This window comes from Dendrobates tinctorius, unplaced genomic scaffold (assembly GCF_039654945.1).
Source record: "Dendrobates tinctorius isolate UK_male_01 unplaced genomic scaffold, ASM3965494v1 ptg000035l, whole genome shotgun sequence".
Classification (NCBI taxonomy): domain Eukaryota; kingdom Metazoa; phylum Chordata; class Amphibia; order Anura; family Dendrobatidae; genus Dendrobates; species Dendrobates tinctorius.
In genome coordinates, this window is record NW_027361703.1 from 33,577,536 (window position 1) to 33,599,451 (window position 21,916).

Here is a 21,916-nt window from a genome sequence, read left to right on the forward strand (position 1 = left end):
GACTCATCCACGCAGATGTCCCTTTGAGGCACGTACTCCTCAGCAAACTTGTTGCTGAAGTGCTAAATCACCGGCTGAACTTGGAAAATACGGCCAAAGTTGGGGTCACCTCGGAAAGGACATTGTGCATTATCATTATGATGCAAGAGTTTTTGGATGGCCTCAAAACGTTTACGGTTCATGGCTATTCGGAACACTGGAGTGTTCAATATGTCAACACTCCAATATTGCTGAAGTTCTGGCTTCTTTAGTAGCCCTATGTGAAGGACCAGGCCCCAAAACATTTCTACTGTGTCTACAGGAGTCCAGTTAGAAAATGATGACGGACTGTTTTGTGACAAAAATTGCTGGGCGCACAAATTTGTTTGGCCCACCATGAGGTTTACAAAATCCTCAGAAAAAAAGATTTTGAAAAAATCTATTTCTGTGAGGCTGGTGGTGTCAAGTTTGATTCCAAATTGCGCCACAAAAATCAGGAATCAGTGGCTCGTAATCTTCAGGGGTTGAGGTTCATACAGGGGTCAGAAACGATGGTTGGTGATTCAGTTTCTGTCCTGGGGAGTCTACGTGGTGATTCGGAATCACTGGATTAAGAGGATGAGGATGAAAAATAAAGGAAGGTGAGATCCTCTCCCTCACGGTCAGTGTCGGAGGAAAGGAAAACGTATGCCGTTATCGCATTACCCTATATGACCTTTCGCTGCCACCTCTTCTAATGCTAACCAATTAAATTCATTAACATTGGGCAAAAAGTTCACAGAAAAGTTGTGGCAATTATGTTTCTATCTGCTATCTTGAGAAAACAATGCTAGATATAGTACTGGGACTGCAAGTCTAAATTATATGGAGAGGATTGGGGCTACTTTGTAATCTATGGAAACACAAGCAAATACATCAACTGAATCTTAAAAAGTCTGAGAGAAGCTATTGTGTGAAAGCTGGAAACAAGGATATACTAAAGACTCTGCGGCCTCTCATGTTAGAGGTCACTGATTGTGTATCAAGTCCATTGTGAACCTCAATAGAGGGCGCAAAAACATGTAGGTGCAACAGTATAGATAAAGACAAGAGAAAACAGAAAGAATATCAACAAGTATTTTAAAAAAGTATGTTTATCATAAGAACTTGACCTAACCGACAGGTCATTTTCTGACAATACATTTAATTAGAAATCTATCACTGTGTGTACAACTCTTACAAAGATCTTTGTACCTCCGGTAATGCAGTCACAATTGGGTCCAGCTATTGTCTGCTCCTTACTGACTTACATTGGCAGGATCAGTCAGATAATAAAAATGCCCCGCACCTTTTCATATATTGATAAAGAGAATGGGCTTCCCCATAATGCCTGGCAGCTATCATATATTATTGTCTAGAGCAGTCAATCAAGTGGGACTAGAAAAGCTATGGGCAGGAAAAGTGGAGGCCATTTTAGGGTTTTACAGCATAGGGATAGGAGGTCTGAGCGCACAGCTTATAATTATACATACAGTCAGAAAACGCCTAAAACGGAGTACAGTATACTACTGCAGTGCTGATGAACGTAGATAACGCAAGTTGTAGTCTTAGGCCATATTCACACTATCAGTATTTGTAAGCCAAAATCAGGAGCAGAGCAAATACGGATGTGAAATACTGACCACATACGGAACGTGGCCTAAATGAATTAGGCTACTAACATTATTTTTCGTTTTTGTTCGCACTTTTTATATGCGGTGTTATCTAGTTTTTGACGCTGAGTTTTTTTGCATCTTGTTGGTATGTCAGGATTTAAATAAAGCTGCTTTGTTTTTGATACTTCTCTGGCTTTGACTAAACTTTATTGATAGATTCATGTTGCCCATGACTCGGGACACCTGTATTAGTTGTAAAATGCTGAACAAATACTCAACGTGTGAACGTGGTCTAAAGGTACTGTCACACTTAGTGATACACCAGCGATCCCAACAATGATATGACGCGGTCAGGATCGCTGGTGCATCGCTAAGTGGTCGCTAGTGAGCTGCCAAACAGGCAGATCTCACCAGCGGTCGCTACTTAGGCCTCTTTCACACTTCAGTTTTTTGCATCAGTTCAAATCCGCCAAAAAGTCAGACAAGCGGATCCGTTCTTAACTGATGTGAACGGATGGCACAGGATCCGTTTTCAGACGGATCCTGAAAATGAGGAAATTTAAAGGAAAAGAGAGAGAGAGAGAGAGAGAGAGAGAGTGAGAGTGAGAGTGAGAGTGAGAGTGAGAGAGAGAGTGTTTTTTTTTTTGTCCGGCACCCAGAAAGAATTTCGGGTTAAATGAGTGTGTGGAGGATCCGCCAGAGGAAAAAACGTTACAAGCTCCGTTTTGAAATCTTTGAGGATGGTGACGGACAGCAACTTTTGGCGGATCCTCAAAAAAAACGGATGCAACGGACAGCAATCCGTCACAATCCGCCATTAATGCAAGTCAATGGGGAAAAAAAACGGATCCTCAAAAAAAAATTGAGGATCCGTTTTTTTCAAAACCTGGCGGATTGTGACCGATTGTAAAAAACTGAAGTGTGAAAGAGGCCTTACCTGTCAGACGAGGCGATGAAGACGTCCTCCCGCCCGCGTACACGCGTCGCCACAGCAGGAAGCTGACGACGAGAAACGGCCCAGGACGTTCACGCGATCAGCTATAACCAGCGGCGGAGCGGTCGGAGGTAAGTGTCAGACATAGCGATATCGCTAGCAATATCGCTGCTGCGTCACAAAACCAGTGACGTTATAGCGACATTGCTAGCGATATCGCTTAGTGTGACAGGCCCTTTAGTCTGTGAATAATGATACACAGATTCAAGTGATAGAGAGTTGCTGGATCTGCAGAGTCTGTGTGACTGAACTCATTAATCTGTCATATATTGCAGTAAATAAGGATAACTTTTTTTTTCATTCTTGATTGAAAAAAGGGCAGTTTTAGTCTCCTCAGTGCTAATTTTCATACCAAAAGAAAAAAAAAATACTCAAACCAAGGCTTAGAAAGTATGCTTCCTGACTTGTGAAACAGAAAATCCATAAGCAATCGTCTTTGCACTTCTTTTTCATTTTTTGTTTGTGAAGCTAGGGTTTTTTTTGTTTTAAGATAAGATTTTTCTTAACAGTACTGGAAGGAAAACATTTTGAAATTTTGCACACTTGTAATAGTCCAATATTACCACTATACAGTGACCTATCGCAGATGCTTGCTTTTAGGACGTAAACCTATCTAGCATTTCTTGTCACATCCTTTTTTGGTAATGACTCTAGGGTGAGCTCGTTTTTTTTTTTTTTTTAATTTGTTTTAAAACATTTTAAATCTTTGCATACGTATTTAACTAGTCCAATTTAGGTACCATAAACAGCAAAACAATGAAGCTACATTTTAATGTATCAACGTAGAGACATAACTTTTCATTGTTACTTTTTAATGTCAAGGGGGAAGGTGTTAAGAATTTAAATGAAAAAAATCTAAACATTTTGCATGACAGTTACCAGGGCTGTGGAGTCGGAGCCCATTTTGATGGAGTCGAAGTTGGAGTCGGTGTCATGGAAATTGAGGAGTTGGAGATTTGGCTTACCGACTCCACAGCCCTGGTATGAGGAAGTTGGAGTCGGTGTCATGGAAATTGAGGAGTTGGAGATTTGGCTTACCGACTCCACAGCCCTGGTATGAGGAAGTTGGAGTCGGTGTCATGGAAATTGAGGAGTTGGAGATTTGGCTTACCGACTCCACAGCCCTGGTATGAGGAAGTTGGAGTCGGAGTCATGGAAATTGAGGAGTTGGAGGTTTGGCTTACCGACTCCACAGCCCTGGTATGAGGAAGTTGGAGTCGGAGTCATGGAAATTGAGGAGTTGGAGGTTTGGCTTACCGACTCCACAGCCCTGGTATGAGGAAGTTGGAGTCGGAGTTGGGGGTCATGGAAATTGAGGAGTTGGAGTCGGCTTACCAACGCCACAGCCCTGACAGTTACACTGGTCCAATTTGGCAACTATTGTGTTGTCGCATATGGAAGGGGAATACCTAATTCCTGGCATATGCTGTTACGTCATCCTTTTCAAAAGGAAATAAGCTGCTTATCCAAAAATCTGAAAAGAAATTATTACACTACATCAAGAAATTTAACTGTACAGGTCTGTTTTTGCACACTTGTCTAAATTTGCCATTTGTAGGGCGTGATGGAATATATGTGATCACTCATCTCATTTATAACTGGATGATGTTTCCTCTGATAGCAACAGTCGGTTTGAGCCAGTGTTCTGTAAAGTCAACCTAGGTATAGGTATGCGGATTTCAAAGCTGGGGTTAGTTTTCTTCTATCACGTCAGGTTTATTCTCTACAGCTTATCTTAATGCAATTACTCTAGGCTGGATAGAGGGTCGCACGAGTGATCTCCTATTGGCAGAGAGCGAATCGACCTTCGAGTCGGGAGGGGTGGAAGGCGACCTTGGCAACCGGCAATAGGTTGTTTAGGCTATTCAGTTACAAAATTAGACAGTGTGGCGAGAGGTTGTATGTCGCTCTATATTGCGAAACGTATTACGAAATTCTTTACACAAGGAGTTAGCAGAATTTTTTCTCCACTTACACGCTTCTTTTTTTCCTTTCAGATCATGTCTGTCTCTGCCATTTCTAGTCGCAAGTGCCTAAATAGTCCTGATTCCTTTGTTATATCTGTGGCAGTTTCACCTTTCAGAGTCAAAGGATGAACATCAGCACATTTGTCAAGCAAGCCCATTTTGGATATTTCAAAGTAAAACTTGGTGCTCAAGATAAGTCTTGGGTCCCTCCCAAAGTGGTCAAGCAGTGTGCTGTGAGGGAACATGTGTTAAGATGCCATTTGGTAAACCCATGGTTTGGCGAGTAAGGCTAGTTTCACACTAGCGTTTTTGAGCGCAGCGACGGCCTGCGCACGGCCGCCGCTAACCCCCGCCCCCTGCCGCGCCTCCGCCGGTTGCTCCGCCTACCAGCGCATGACGCTGCATGCGTCCCCTATCTTTATCACTGGGGGCGCAGGCAGTGCGCAGTATGCGATTGGCGGCGCATGCGTACTTTTGACGGTGCGCCGACCTGCGCCAAACGCAACCTGCTGCAGTTTGGTTGCGCTCGGCGCACCGTCAAAAAGGCGCATGCGCCGCCAAACGCATACTGCGCACGGCCTGCGCCCCCAGTGACAAAGATAGGGGACGCAGGACGCATGCAGCGTCATGCGCCGGTAGGCGGAGCTACCGGCGGAGGCGCAGCAGGGGGCGGGGCTTATCGGCGGCCGTGCGCAGGCCGTCGCTGCGCTCAAAAGCGCTAGTGTGAAACTAGCCTAACAGTGTGTTACTTTTGTAAAGTGAAGACTTCAGGATATAAAATGAAAAATAAATATAAAATAGTGTATCCTTGTCTACCATCAGCTATACATCCAGTGCCTCAGTCAGCTGAAATCCCCCTGCCCGTTTTGCTTGAAATACCCTCTTTTCAAGAAAGCATAAGAATCCATAATTGGGTTTGAAAAAAAAAAATCCATAAACACAAATTTTGCACCCCTGTGTAATTACTGGCTGGAATTTAGAGCTTCTGCTGATTTTTTGGCTCTAATTGGTGATAACTGAATCCACTTTTTTTAAGCCCTATCCTTATATTCCATAGTACTAGTCATACCAGTCACTTTGAAAAATAAATTGGTCATTCTTGCACTACTGGTGTCCTTTCATCTTGGGAATAAACTGAAGTTTGCCACATAGTTGGATACATTTTCCTCCATTTAGCCCATCACTAAAAGTGCCCGTTTTCAAACAGGGCTGTGGAGTCGGTAAGCCAAACCTGCGACTCCGACTCCTCAATTTCCCTTACACCGACTCCGACTCCACGACTCCGACACATATTGCTTATATTTAAATGAAAAATTTATTGTAGTACAATGTGAACCTCAGACATTTAATCATTTTTATGATCCAATAATCAAGATATTTAGATAGAACAGAATATATATTGGTGTACTACCCGGTTTTCATTCTTTTTGGTACAGATACGATATGGATAGACGGATATGGATAAATGGATAGATAGAGCAGATTTCTAATCTGCTTTTGCTATTGAAAACATTATCTATGAGCTCAAAAACCTTTCAGGTGATGCGGTTTTTTAAAAAGATGATCAGCTTTTGCAGCTGAAAAACGTATCCTCAAAAAATACAGGAAAAACGCTGTGTGTGAATGTAGCCTTAGATCAGGAATATAACAGCCATTTATAGGACATTTCATAACTTTCCCAAACTCCTATGAAAAAATATTCAGCACATTCTGCATTGAACTACTGTACCCAATTTATTATATATTTTAGGAGTCGGAGTCGGTCCATTTTATACCGACTCCAACTCCGACTCCACCAAAATGAGCACCGACTCCGACTCCACTACTCCGACTTCACAGCCCTGTTTTCAAAGCCCTGATCACTGCTGAGTGGCCTAATATTAGTTTCTGACCACCTAAGAGGTATTGCCACATTTGGTTAAAATTGTGTATCAAATTCGGGGTTCTATTTTCCCTTATAAAATGAATAGGAGGCTAAAGTGACATTTTTGAGCAAAAATTTTTAATTTTTCAATTTCGCATCACATTCTAAAATTATTTGAAGCACCTGTATGTTCAAAGTGGCGACTAAACACCTAGATGATTTCCTTAGAACATTAGTCATTTCCAAAATGGTGTTCTTGTGGGGGGTTTCTGCAGTTTTGGCACCTAAGGCACTCTACTAATGTGTCATGGCATTTACAATCTGTTCTACACAAATTTGTTAGAAAAATTAAAGAGTATTCCTCTCCTTATGAGCCCTGCCATGTGTCCACAAAGTCATTTCTGAGCACAAAAGGGGTGATAATTTCTGAAAAATGTGATCAGTATGTGACAAATTTTAAAGTCAATTTTCTTATGTTACCCTTTGTAAAGATGAAAAATATGGAGCTAAAGCAACATTTTACTGCAAAATTTTTCAAATTCATTTCACGTTCTAAAATCCTGTGAGGTACCTGTGGGTTCAAATTGCTCCCTATACTTCTAGATGAATTTCTTAAGATGTCTAGTTTCCATGGGGGTCACTTATTGGGGATTTCTGCTATCTTGGCACCACAAGGGCTCTGCGAAATGTGACTTGGCAGCCACAATCTATTCCAAATTTATAAAATTTATGTTCCAAGTCAAACAGCACATAAGAGGTATTACTGTCAAGAAACTTTGTAACACATTTGGGAGCCATTCTCTCCTGTTACCCTTTGCAGTTTTGAGTGATTTGATTGGTTTAGCTTTTAAAATGGTTGCATATTTCTGGCATTTTACAATATATCGGCCCGTCAGTCACTTCAAAGCCGAATAAGCATTTCGGAAATTTTCTTGAAAGACATAAATTTGCTGCTAAACTTCGAAGAAAATAAATGGATGTTTCAAAAATGATGCTGATGTATAGTAAACATATGGAACATCACTTTTTCACACAGGGCCCTGTAGGTTTGGATTTCTTTTTCCCTTAATAATAAAGACCTTCATTTAAAAACTGCATTTTGTGTTTACTTGTGTTATCTTTGTCTAATATTTATATTTGTTTGGTAATCTGAAACATTTACGTGTGACAAATATGCAAAAGAACAGGAAATCAGGAAGGGGCAAACGCTTTTTACACAACTGTATGTGGAAGCATTCCAGAGTTATTACCACATAAAGTGACATTTCAGATTTAAAAAAAGAAGAGGCTTGATCAAAAAGCCTAATGAGCCAACTTTAGTTAGGTGTAGTGGGTGAGAGCACCCACTTGGTCAAAAGTTCAACTAATTAGATGGAACACACTTTGATTGCTAATATCTCCACACCAGAGAGGTGAAATGAAAGTCAAACAAAGACCTTCTTTTTTTCCACTCTGCAGCCACAATTACATTGTGTGTCCAGTTCAACGTCAAAAATTTGGTGTGAAAAGTCCTTTTTAAGAGGTTACACAGATATCTTGAGAAAGATTCACTTCAAGGACTTCAGGATCAATAGAATTTACAATAAGGGCATGTCACACTAAGAGATATCGCTAGCAATATCGCTATAACTAGTGACGTTATAGCGATATTGCTAGCGATATCTCTGTGTCTGATACTTACCAGCAAGAACAAAACCGTTGGCACAACCCTGAGAATTGTAGGTGGTGCCCAAGTAGGATCCCAATCCGTGAACTTTCTGCATCAGAAACCTTTGGTGTGTGCCAAGTTTATATATATTTTTTGATACTTACCAGCGACCCGCTCCCCCGCTGGTTATCGCTGATCGCGCGAGAACGTTCAGGACTGTTTCTCGTCGTCAGCTTCCTGCGGCGCTTCCTGCTGTGACGACGAGCGACGCGTGGAGCCGGGCGGGAGGACGCAGGATCGCCTAGTGTGACAGGTAAGTAGCGATCCCCGTCCCCAGCGATGTCGCTAGTGAGATCTGCCTATGTGGCAGCTCACTAGCGACCACTTAGCGATGTACCAGCGATCCTGACCGCGTCATATCGCTGGTCGGGATCGCTGGTACATCGCTAAGTGTGACAGTACCCTTAGCTAATGGCTAATTCTTCTGGAGTATGGATGGAGAATCAATTGCTAGTTCTCCGTCTACAACATCACAAATCTCTGATATGGTTTCGGTCATTTGTTGGCACTGAGTCACATGAATGGATACACAGTGTCGTTGCCACACAAATGGAATTGCATCACAATCAAGTCCAGCACCCTGCAAGCAACATTTCTAAAATGCATGTGCAATCAGGTTTTGTGTAGACCACAGTATTAGGCAGGAGAATTCTGAGTTTGTCCCCGTACAGGAAATTTTAGTTGCTCTCATGGATTTATAGGCAATGATTGAATGGTATGCCTGAGCACAAAAGTAAGAAGGACAATTTTTAGACCGTTTTTTCATATTAAAAAGCATGTCTATGTGTTATCATATAGGCAGGTTGTTCCCATCAGTTTTTCCTCAGCCACAAATGTTGTGGTTACCAAATTTTTCGGACTACAAGAAGCACTCTTTTCCTCCATAATTTTGGAGGAAAATTTGGGGGGGCGTCTTATAGTCTGAATGTACCTTATGTGGATGTGGATGGAGAGTGTGTTGGGGAGGGGGGTGGGTAGCTGTGACGGAAGAGCAGGTCACAGGAGGCAGGAGCCGGCGGCTGCAGCTAACACATGTGCCCAATGTTAAAGAGAATGAATATTCATTGCTCCCCACACCCATAGTCTCTCCCTCCTCTATGCACTGAAGCCAGCGCCAAGAGGTGGGAGAGACTATGATAGTGGAGGGCAGTGAATATTAATTTTTTTTAATAGCATGGACACTTACCCGCAGCCATCGGCATCGTGCATCGGCTGGGGATCATGTCTGCCCACTATTAAAAAGAAGATGAATATTCACTGTTCCCCACGCCTACGGGAATGGAGAGCAGTGAATATTCACTCTTTCATAGAGGGCACACGTGATCACCCAGCCGCTGCAGGAAGACCAAAATATTAAGTAGAGAGTGCAAACAATTTTGTCAGGTCCATTTTGGAATTTTGCGTGAAATTATGTCCAATTTTCCCTTTTTTATGCTGTATATTTTTGTGTTGTTACAATACACACAAAGGAAATAAACGTGTATAACAAAACGTGTAACTGCAATAGTTTTCTGGAGGAAATACTTTATTTTCTGGGATAATTTCAAGGGTGTCAACACTTTAGGCCTGTATATCAGTGGTGTGTGTACTGTATGTGTCTAATATGTGAGGTGTGTGTGTGTGTGTGTGTGTGTGTGTAATATGAGTCTAATATGTGAACAATGTGCATAGCACATAGGCTTACATTGTATTGGTGTGCGCCATTCATCCATTCTCCACAAGAGCAGCACAGGAACCCACAAAACATTTGTCTTGATGCACCCAAATGATACGTTCACATAGTGTCTTTTTCAGGCAGATTCCACCCAGAATACGCCTGGAGAGCACCCACATTTAAAAACTGCATCAAATATGTGGTTGAACAGTGATTAGGCCTTTTTTCTGTTAATACCTTGGGAAAAATTTCAGTCTTCATAAAAAGCTAAAACAATACGACAAATGTAAACGTCAGAAGGCTATGATCAGATCCATTACCTTCTCATGGATAGCTCTTCTATTTGATGGCTGCACCAGGACCTTGTAGCCAAGGTTTGTGAGCTCCTTCACATGCTTTGGAGCAAGCGGGGCTCTCCTCTCCCAGACATTGATGTCTTCCCGTCTTATCGCTAGTACAGCTTTATGGTGACGACGTACCAACTGGTCATATACAGCATTATATCTCCGACACTTCACAACTTGCCACATGTTGAGACCTTGTAAATGTAAGACAAAGATTACAACATTAAGAAAAGCAACCAAGACAATAATAAGAATTATGAGCAACACAAATCAATGACAAAAACAAAAGTGCAATTTTCAGATTTCACAATTTCCATTCTGTCTGCGCAAATTAGTGAAAGATTTGCTTTCTTTTAATGGTGTGTGCACTGCACACACTGCGGATTCTGCTGCAGATTGATCCGAGCAGATTTAGCAAAATCCGCAGGTCAAAAGACCTGCGGTTTATCTGCGGATTAGCCTGCGGTTTTGCCCTGCGGTTTATCACCTCTACAATGGAGGAGATGGTAAACCGCTGCGGAATACAGAATGACATGTCAATTCTTTCTGCGGATTAGAAACCGCAGCAAATCCTTGCGGAAGAATCCGCACCGTCTGCACTGCGGTTTCCATTTCCCATAGGATATTATGGTACTGTACACCGCAGCAGAAACTGAACCAAAACCGCTGAGAATCCGCAGCGTGTGCACACACCCTTAAACTTTTGCTTTGTGTAATGAATGGGGGAGGGGAGAGGATCTCCAGGACCCCACTGCAGCCAGTACACAGATGACAAAGCTGTGCAACTCCACAACTGATCACTTCCAGCTGTCACTAGCCCCAGGAACAGGACATCAATGTAAAAGTGCTGGGCAACCTCTTTACCTGCTTCCGGATGACCCAATGCCTTAAGGGCCTGTGCACACGCTGCTGATTTGTTGAGCCTTTTTCTGTACAAATTTGACACAAAACCTGAAAGACTTCCTGATTTGAGAAAAGTGGATGAAAATGTCTTATGCACGTGTTGCTTATTTTTGGCTTGCAGATTTAAATCTGCAGCATATCAATTATTTCAACATTTTTGCAGCAGTTTTCTTTCAAACTAATGAATGGGGGAAAAGCTGCACCAAAAACACAAGTGAAAAACACACCTATTTTATGGAGAAATTTCTGCACCAAATACTTAACATGTGCACATACCCTAAGGCTATGTGCACACGTAGATTTTGGTCCTGCGGATTTTTTCGCACAGATTTGGAAAAATCAGCAGGTAAAATCTCAGGTCAAAAGACCTGCGGATTAGCCCTGCGGTTTCACACCTCTACAATGGAGCAGGTGTGAAACCGCTGCGGATTCCACACAAAGAATTGACATGCTGCGGATTTGAACCCGCGGAAAAATCCACAGCATGTGCACAGCGTTTTTCAGTTTACCATAATAATAATAAATTTTATTTCTATAGCGCCGACATATTCCGCAGCACTTTACATTTCAGAGGGGATTTGTACAGACGATAGACATTACAGCTTAACAATAATCACATAGATCATAACAGATACCAAGAGGAGTGAGGGCCCTGCTCGCAAGCTTACAGTCTATGAGAAAAGAGGTAGACACAAAAGGTGGGTGGTAACAATTGTCCTGATTGTATGAACCAGCCGTAATGTTAAGTGTGTAACAGTACAGACACAGAGGGCTAATGGATGCATAAAGCATGTGGGAACATGATGCGGGGAACCTGGTTATGGTAAAACTTTTGGCTGTGCCACACAGGGATAGATTAGTTCAATGTGTTGAGGCGGTAGGCCAGTCTGAATAAATGCGTTTTCAGGGCACGCTTAAAATTGTAGGGATTGGGGACTAGTCGTATTGACCTGGGAAGTGCATTCCAAAGAATTGGCGCAGCATGTGTATAGTCTTGGAAACGGGAGTGGGAGGTTCTGATTATTGAAGATACTAACCTTAGGTCACCAGCAGAACGGAGGGCGCGGGTAGGGTGGTATACTGAAACAAGGGAGGAGATGTAGGGTGGTGCTGAGCCATGGAGAGCTTTGTGAGTGAGGGTAATAAGTTTGTACTGGATTCTGGAGTGGATGGGTAACCAGTGTAATGACTGGCACAAGGTAGAGGCATCGGTGTAACGATTGGTGAGGAATATGATCCTGGCTGCAGCATTCAAGACAGATTGGAGGGGGGAGAGTTTGGTAAGAGGGAGACCAATTAGAAGAGAGTTACAATAGTCGAGACGAGAATGAATAAGAGAAACAGTAAGAGTTTTTTCAGAGTCAAAAGCAAGAAAAGGTCGAATTCTAGAAATGTTTTTGAGGTGCAGATGACAAGAGCGAGCCAGTGATCGAATGTGGGGGGCGAAGGAAAGCTCGGAGTCGAGTATGACCCCAAGACAGCGGGCATGTTGCTGGGGAGTAATAGTGGAACAATGGTACTGTACAACGCACCTAAATCTGCTGCGGACAAGCAGGGCCCGAAACGCTGCGGATCCGCAGCAGAATCCACACCGTGTGCACATAGCCTAAAACAAGCAAGTCTACATATAAAGGATTGAATGAGCGTATATTTTCTCATGCGAGAGAATCGGGCAAATAAATTAAGCTGATGACACTCGGCTCAACCTCTGTCAGAGATTGATTCGATTCTCTCCCATGAGACAATATCAGCACAGGTGTGGAGAAGATAGAGAACTTAATTTCTCCATCCTCTCCAGTGTCTGCCACGGCTTTAGACAAGGAGGAGGCCCACCCTGGGCAAGGAACCTCATTGTCCCGGGGGCAAAAGATGACCACTGGGCGGCAGGCAAGACAGCGTTATCATCCTCTTGAGATGATCCAGGGGGTCTGACAGGAAAGGAAGGGGAACTGTTCCCGCTTTCCTGCATAGGAGATACAGCGGGTTTACTGCAGTCTAGACACAGAGGGGAGGTCTGACCTAAAGGAAGCCAGGTCTGGAGGAAGACATATGTAGTGTCGAAACATGTCGTCCAAAAAGGATTGACTGTATGCAAAATTGTTACTGAAGAAACATGGAACCTTTTTAATGGAAAAATAAAAGTTATATTTTACTCTATCATTGGACTGATCGCTGGAGAAACTCTACTAATATATATATACACACACACACACATACACATTTTTGTTACACAAAGAAGCACAACAATGTCTGTAAAACGCTGTGAGATTAATGGTGCTATATGAGTAAAATAAATAAATTGTATTTTAGCCTTCCTTCATGGTTAGAAGAAAAAAAAATGAAAACTAGGCTCATACTTCCTTTATTTCCTCTTTACAAATATCAGTGGCATAGGGAGTAACTTCCTGATTGCTGAGGGTCTGACCCGAGACCCCCAAGATCCTGAGAGTAAGTGGAGCAGTCAGTGGGGTGCACTGCTGCTCCATTCATTCTCCTGAGAGTGCTGAAGACTAGGTGAGCGCAGCCCTCTGCCAACACTGGCGGCCCCATTCCAATAAGCTCTGGAGGCAGATTCTCCTGCAGATCAGCGCCCGGCCCCATACTCCTGACTTACATATAAGAAAGTCATGCATTTCTCTGGACACCAAATCGCAGCCATCATGTTATTCCCCTCCTATCATGCTATCATACACGGCTTAGGAGGGCTGACCCTTTATGTACAGAGCAGTAGTGCAGATGGCCGCTTCACTCACAAAGGACTCCTCAGAGGGTCTCAGGTCAGTGGGTGCCCCCCTAACCTTTGGGAAGCTCTCCCATAGTCCACAGACAGGGGATACCTCCCACACAAGCGAACGCCCCTATAAAACTGCATGTAATGAAAGGGGACACCGGTCTTGTACTGGTTAATGGGCCAAGCAGCTGAATGTGTGGCCCGGTCTCCTCAGGGTTCCACCAGGACGGTGAGAGCAGCGTGCCGTCATTCTCCGCGCCACTGACCGTGAGTGAGAGGCTGCGGTCACCGCACACGGGAGCGCGCACTAGTGCGGGTCGGTCTCGCTCCACACCGCGGCCAGCGTGCGCCCACAGCAGGCCTTCCTTAACCTGGCCGGTAACGACGTGAGCGGCGGCGGCGACGAGGCCACCTACCTGTCTACACCAATGTGCCCGTGTGACGCACCGTGCGGCCTGTACCACCTGCAGGCCACCCCGGGAGAGACCAGGAGCCCAGAGGTGAGAGACACAACTTTAGGGATTCAAGAACGTCAACTCCGTTTCCACCAATCGCTGCTCGCATAGAAGACACAGCCTTCCCTCTCAGCCAATAGGAAACAGGGAAGTAAGCGCATCCCTGTTGTGAAGGCCGTCATTGACGGCAATGTGATCTGCGGTATGATGACCTAACATGCACTGTGACTCCGCCCACCGCTCCAGTCCGGGGCTTGTGATAGGCTGGAGGGGGCTCAGGCTGGAGTGCCAGCTGCTGCCCGTAGTAACACATGGGGCTGCCCCTATAGAAAGGAAACTGTGGTAAACACCCCAACCTGTCCCCTCTCTGCAGGCAGCTGTACAGCCCGGGCCATACACTATCCAGTGATCACTAGGAGATGGGGTGCACAGGTGTACTGCACATGTGGTCACTCAAAGCCCAACGAGCACCACAACAGGCTATGGCTGCACCGGAGTCGCCATATGACAACACTTGCAATATCGCACAATGCAGCATTGTGTCGAGTGTTGAGCAATGTGTGACAGCGTAACTGAGACACCACTGTCCGCAAGAATCCAATCCTGTCGGAGTTCTGGCTGCAGGTAGCTTTCCTATCATGGACCAAAATGGAGGTTGCACACGACAGCTAACTACTTGCAACCTGTGTACTGTGGTGCGGGGCGGTAGCCGTGGGCGAGGCACTCGTCTCATATGCCTCGGCATGTTACATGAAGGTGGGGCCCGGCTGGGTGTGTGGACTTGTGCTGTGAGGGCGCTACGCCCGTGCAGGCTGCATGTATCCAATGATGTAGGTTGGCCAGGTCCAGAGGTTTCACAGTTCAAGGAGGGAGCCCATCAGCATAACTCCCAACTTTTGAAGAAGGGAAAGAGGCACAAAGTCTGCGTCGCGCGCCATGGCAAATTTTAGGCCATGCCCCCAAACACACCCGTTTCACAACTAGACACACCCATGTCCAAGCCACAAACACACCCATTTAGCACTGCTGATCACAGTGACTGGTACTGAGGGCACAGTGGCTGGTACTGTGGGCACACTGACTGGTACTGAGGAAAAAAGAAAACAGAGAGAAAGAAAGGAGATAGAGAAAAAAATAGGAGAAAGAAAGAAAGAGAAAAAGAAAGAACAGAGAGAAAGAAAGAAGAAAGAAAGAAACAGAGAAAGAAAGGAAGAACAGATAGAAAGAAAAAGGGGACAGAAAAAAGAAACAGAGAGAGAGAGATAGAAAAAAAGAAAGAGAGAAAGAAAGAGGGGAAATAAAGAACAGAGAGTGAGAGAGAAAGAAAGAGGGGAAAGAAAGAACAGAGAGAAAGACAAGAAAGAACAGAGAGACAGAAAGAAAGAAAAGGGAAAGAAATAGAATAGAGAGGGAAAGAAAGAGAACAGAGAGAGAAAGAAAGGAAGAACAGAGAGAGAGAAAGAAAGATTAGAGAGAAAGAAAGGGGAAGAAAGAACAGAGTGAAAGAAAAGAGAAAGAGGGGAAGGAAAAAAGAAAGAAAGAACAAACAGAAAGAACAGAGAGAAAGAAAGAGGGGAAACAAAGAAATAACAGAGAAAGAAAGAAAAAGAACAGAGAGAGAGAGTGGACAGAAAACAAGAAGAGAGTGAGGAAAAAAGAAAGAGGGGAAAGAAAGAACAGAAAGGGAGAGAGAAAGAAAGAGGGAAAATAAAGAACAGAGGGAAAGAAAGAGGAAAGAAGGAAAGAACAGACAGAAAGAAAGAGGGGAAAGAAAGAACAGAGAGAGATAAGAAAGAAAGATGGTACAGAAAGAACAGAGAGATAAAGAAAAAGAAAGAGAACAGAGAGAGAAAGAACATAGAGAAAGAAAGGAAGAACAGAGAGAGAGAAAGAGAGAAAGATTAGAGAGAGAAAGAAAGAGGGGAAAGAAAGAAAGAACAGAGAAAGAAAGAGGGGAAAGAAAGAACAGAGCAAAAGAAAGAGCGAAAACAAGAACTGAGAAAAAGAAAAGAGAGAGAGAGGAAAGAAAGAAAGAACAGAGAAAGAAAGATTAGAGAGAGAAAGAAAGAGGGGAAAGAAAGAAAGAAAGAGCAGAGTGAAAGAAAGAACTGAGAGAGAAAGGAAGAGGGGAAAGAAAGAACAGAGAGAAAGCAAGAGAGGAAAGAAGGAAAGATTAGAGAGAGAAAGAAAGAAACAGAGAGAGAAAGATTCTATAAAGATACTATAGCAGCCCGGCTCCCATTGTAATGCCCACCTGAGCCTCCCAGTGCAGGAGATATCATGATCCACTCACATGGCCGGCATCCCCGAGTCTAAGGCGATCCCGCTGTCCGCGTTATCGGAGGAGGACACGGTGATGGATCTGAAGCATTCCCTGAAGTGCCTCCATGGTTCCGTCACAATCTCCTCCCGAAATTACCTAATTTCTGGTCAGCTTCTAGCATGTCGCTTCCGGTTGAACGTCACGTGTGAATTTTAAAGTGCTCTTTGGGGCTCCGCTGTGTACTCCTGTGTCCGTGGGAAAAGTAAGCTCCCTGCCAGGGCATACTCTCAAAATCGGGACTGTCCCGCTGGATCCGGGACACCTCATACACACACGGTTCGCTTTGCCTCGTACACACATGGTTCCGCTGGGTACACCTCGCACACACATGGCTCCACTCCGTAAACCTCGTACACATGCGGGCCTGCTATGTACACCTTGTACACATGCGGCCACGCTTTGAACACCTTGTACAGACATGGCTTAACTCCGTAAACCTTGTACACGTGCGGCTTTGCTCCATACACTTCGTACACACACGCGGTTCTGCTCCATACACCTCGTACACACGCGGCTCCGCTCCGTAAACACACGGCTCAGCTCCGTACACTTTGTACACACAGGGTTCAGTTCCGTGCACCTCGTACAAACACGGCTCCGCTCCGTACACCTCCTACACACGCAGCTCCGCTCACCTCGAAAATACACGGCTCTGCTCCTTACACACGCGGCTCTGCACACCTCGTGCACATGCGGCTCTGCTCCGTACACCTCCTACACACGCAGCTCCACTCCGTACACCTTGAATACACACGGCTCTGCTTCGTACACACGCAGCTCTGCACACCTTGTGCACATGCGGCTCCGCTCCGTACACCTCGTACACACGCGGCTCCGCTCCGCACACCTCGTACACATGCGGCTCTGCTCAGTACACCTTGTACACATGCGGCTCTGCTCCGTACACCTCATACACATGCGGCTCTGCTCCGTACACCTCATACACATGTGGCTCTGCTCCGTACACCTCGTACACACGCGGCTCTGCTCTGTACCCCTCGTACACACGCCGCTCTGCTCCGTACACCTCGTACACACACGGCTCCGTGCCGTACACCTCGTACACACGCAGCTCTGCTCCGCACACCTCGTACACATGCAGCTCTGCTCCGCACACCTCGTACACACGCGGCTTTGCTCCCTACACCTCGTACACACGCGGCTCCGCTCCGTACACCTCGTACACACGCAGCTCTGCTTCGCACACCTCATACACACGACTTCGCTCAGCACACCTCGAACACACGTGGCTCAGCTCCGTACACCTCGTACACACGTGGCTTCGCTCTGCACACCTCGTACACACGACTCCGCTCCACACACCTTGTACACACGCGGCTCTGCTCCGTACACCTCGTACATGTGCGGCTCTCCTCTGTACACCTCGTACACACGTGGCTCTGCTCCGTACACCTCGTACACACGTGGCTCTGCTCTGTACATCTCGTACTCGTGCGGCTCCGCTCCGTACACCTCGTACACGCGTGGCTCTGCTCCGTACACCTCGTACACACGTGGCTCTGCACTGTACACCTCGTACTTGCGCGGCTCTGCTCCGTACACCTCGTACACACGTGGCTCTGCACTGTACACCTCGTACTTGCGCGGCTCTGCTCCGTACACCTCGTATACGCTTGGCTCTGCTACGTACACCTTGTACACGCGCAGCTCTGCTACATCCATAGTGAAAACCCCTCCTGACCCCACACATAAACTTCCCCTCATCCAGAACCATGACAACCAGCACAGCAGATTCCTGCAGACAGTGACACTGAGGGCTGTGCGCACAGGACCTGTGATGAGGTCATAGGAGGGGAGGAGTCAGGGGTCACATGATCAGGGGCCTCAGCGGCCCCTGATCATGTGATCCTGACTTCTCCCTTCATGTGACCTCATCACAGGTCCTGTGCGCACTGAACAGCCCAGCGATCGGCTATGTCATTGCTGAGATTCATCACTGTGGGGCTGTGGTGGCCGGTGGGTCTGTCAGGGAGGGCGAGGATGTATGAGGTTGGTGCATGCGGGGGCGTGTGGCTCTGTGAAATGCGGGAAAAATAAGCTCCCGCCCGGGACAGCGGGGCATGCAATCAAAAACCGGACTGTTGGGAGCTTTGCATCAGTTCAAAATAAACCTTTTATTGGACACTGATTTGGGGAGGGTTATATACAGTAGATAGCGGGTACGCGTCTTATCAAACCTTGACAATCTAACATTTTCCTCACAAAAATTCAATCCCTTTCTCTTCTTTCTCTTTACTTGTTCTATGGCAGTGATGGTGAACCTTTTACAGACCGAGTGCCCAAACTGCAGTCTAAAACCTACTTATTTATAGCAAAGTGCCAACACGGCAATTTAACCGGAATACTGAAGTTTTAGATTAGAAAAACAACTTCATTAGTGTTCTATGGCGTCTGTAGAAAAGAGCTTGTAAGCGCTGCACTCCAAGCTTAAAATACTAGCCACCGATTGCAGTGGAGGTCTGTTCCTGAGAATGAAGGGGATTTTTATTGAAAAGTAAAATTGACAAGTTGTTTTTTACAACCTCTTTACAATTGTAAGTAACGCTTTATCATGATGGGATGTCAAATTAAATACACACAGGGCCAAAATTAAAAGCTTTGACAAAGTCGCTGGCCAACCTTGATAATTGTTAAAAACAATGTCTACAATTGAGGAAGTTTTTCCTTATAACAATATTCTTTATGTAGCACTAACAAATTCCGCAGCACTTTGCACACATTATCATCACTGTCCCCGATGGGGCTCACAATCTAAATTCCCTATCAGTATGTCTTTGGAATGTGGGAGGAAACCAGAGTGCCCGGAGGAAACCCACGCAGACACGGGGAGAACATACAAACTCCTTGCAGATGTTGTCCTTGGTGGGATTTGAACCCAGGACTCCAGCGCTGCAGTGCTAACCACTGAGCCACCGTGGTTTCCTTAGCAGATAAAATGATTAACTTTTGGAATTATAGTGGAATAATGTAATAGCAGTAAAAAGAATATGGCCCAAAGGCCGGATATAAATATGTAAAGGATACATTAACACAGTATTCCTCCATACACAGTATGATGACCCTACTTTATCCCCCTCCCTCAATACTCCCAACATAGAATGATGACCCCATCACAGTGTGATTCTCCAAAGGTAATCCCCACATAGCTCTGCATACAGTGTAATGTGCACAAAATGTCCTCCATACGGTACAATGGTTCCACATAGTCCTCCATACAGTGTAATGGGCCTCACATAGTGCTCCATAGAGTGTAATGGGCCCTACATAGTCCTGCATAAAGTGTAATGGGCTTACACATAGTGCTCTATAACAGTATAACGGGGCCCTGCATTGCTTCCATACAGTATTATGGCCCCATATAGTGCTTGATACAGTGTTATTGCCCCACATGATGCTCCATTCTGTATAAATGGTCCCACATGATGCTCCATTCTGTATAGTGGCCCCAAATGATGCTCCATACTGTATTAATGGTCCCATATGATGGTAAATACTGTATAATGGCCCCACATTAAAAAAAAAAAACACTACTCACCTCTGCCCGTTGCAACACTGATCTGGTCTCTTCATATATCAGTCCTACCTGTGGGCACGTGCGTCATCTCGGCAATAGCGCCGCCACTCTCCACAGCCCTCGCGAGATCCCCGTCCTGAGCACGTGCGAGATCCCCATCCTGAGCACGCACGCAGACTGATGGAACGGTGCGCAGCCTGATGGGTGAGTTAGAGAGCAGAGGGGAGAGGACGCTATTGATGGGGGAAATTACGAGCGGGCTGAGGAGAGTGGTGGCGGCGCTAGTTTTGAAGAGATGGTGCGCGTGCCCACCGGGAGGGCTCTGCGTGCCCCCTCTGGCACGCGTGCCATAGGTTCGTCAACACTGTTCTATGGCTTCACTGCTCCTCACTGCTTCACCACAACCCAGCTCAGTACCACAGTTTAGCTAGCAAGAGTCCTTTACTCAACCTGCAAGTCTTCTTCCCCCACTGGGAATTATGGTGCCAGAATGGCACCTTATCTTCTATCCTACTGACGCACTGGAACGTCTGTCCAGGGCACTCTCTTCGTCTCACTTACTCCATCCTGTCAAGGCCTCTAAACTCCTCCCCTAGGACCCGCTTCTGGTATATCTCTCAGTCACTGTTCCTCGTTTCTGCTCCGGATTATGCTTTCTCTTCCTTCTAGTCTTCTCTCACTACTTACTTACTACTTGGGACACGGATGAAATGCAGCACTGCTGACTCCAGACCTTTTTTCTATGCACTCCAAAACCTATTGACGTCCCAAATGGAAACTTTCTCTTTCCCTTTTGCTTAGCTCCTCCCACTCTGGGCTAGTCCCAAAACTAACTTTTGTTATCCCTACTGTCAGGCAATTCAAACTATCGACATCATTATTGCATAACACAGTTCACATTACGCAACATAGCAAGACTTGGTTCTTCAAGGTCAAACATAGGCAAAGTGTACATCTTACATTTCCTCCTTTTCTAATGATGGCTGTCCTCAGCCATTCAAGACGTGCAAAGCACCAACACACTGCCGCACATTACTTATATCTCCAGATGCTTTGGAAGATACTGAGCCACTCTTCTGCACATTTTTTAGTCCGAACCAGATAAAGTCTCTTTCATTTGCTTGAGAAGCACAGAGCTTGTCCTCTCAGTTAGGACCCTGGAATTACGACCATCCGAGTCCTTTTTTTTTACTATTCTACTAACACGGCACCGGTTCCTCTGATTAATTCCATCTGAACAAGGGCCCTCGAGCTAACAACACGACCTAGTGTATCCATGTAAAGTAAGGGTAGCCCTTCACGTCAAGGACACGGTCCTTTGTCCCCCATCAGTCTGTAGGACGAGGACATAGCCTATTTTCTTCACATCTGTCTATAAGACAGGAACACACACATTCCCTTAAGGTTGATGTTCTTACTGGATGAGATTCAGTCTTTAACTAAGGCTGCAGTGTCTCTTAATCCATGAGGGGGATGCTCAAAGAGCGCAGCAAAACTAGGGGGGGGACTCACTTCCGCCGTTTATGTGGGGGAGTCCCAGATATGTGGGACATAGACCCACTGGAACCTTGACCTTTAAAACGAGGGTGCAACTTGCACGACACGGCCTTCTCTAACTTCCGTCACCATAAAAAGAATCAATTCTCACTTTTCCTTAGACCCATTTTTTCTTCCTGGACCCGGCCCCCTTTACATAGATAGCCAAGTGCGCACCTTGCGCCATGTACAAGACAGCTGGGGTAGTTGTCACTGCCGGAAGCCTGGCGGATACCTCAGTCTCTGCTCCCAATTCTTCCATGGAGCTACAGGAGATTGGGACCACTAC

The 21,916-nt window shown here is 45.4% G+C and overlaps 1 protein-coding gene across 2 annotated transcripts in view; it reads right to left on the reverse strand.

Moving 5' to 3' along the window:
* Positions 1-14,328, reverse strand: part of AASS (aminoadipate-semialdehyde synthase) — a 99,999-nt gene extending 85,671 nt beyond the window's left edge. The window contains exons 1-2 of one of the 2 annotated variants that reach the window (XM_073573385.1): positions 14,195-14,328; positions 10,121-10,338 (exon numbers count right to left, since the gene is read on the reverse strand). In XM_073573385.1, coding sequence (XP_073429486.1) covers positions 10,121-10,330 — 210 coding nt within the window. In that variant the 5' untranslated portion in view covers positions 10,331-10,338; positions 14,195-14,328. Of the gene's footprint in view, positions 1-10,120; positions 10,339-14,044; positions 14,066-14,194 lie in introns of those variants that run through there. The other variant, XM_073573386.1, reaches the window with a different exon arrangement.
* Positions 14,329-21,916: the final 7,588 nt, after the last annotated feature.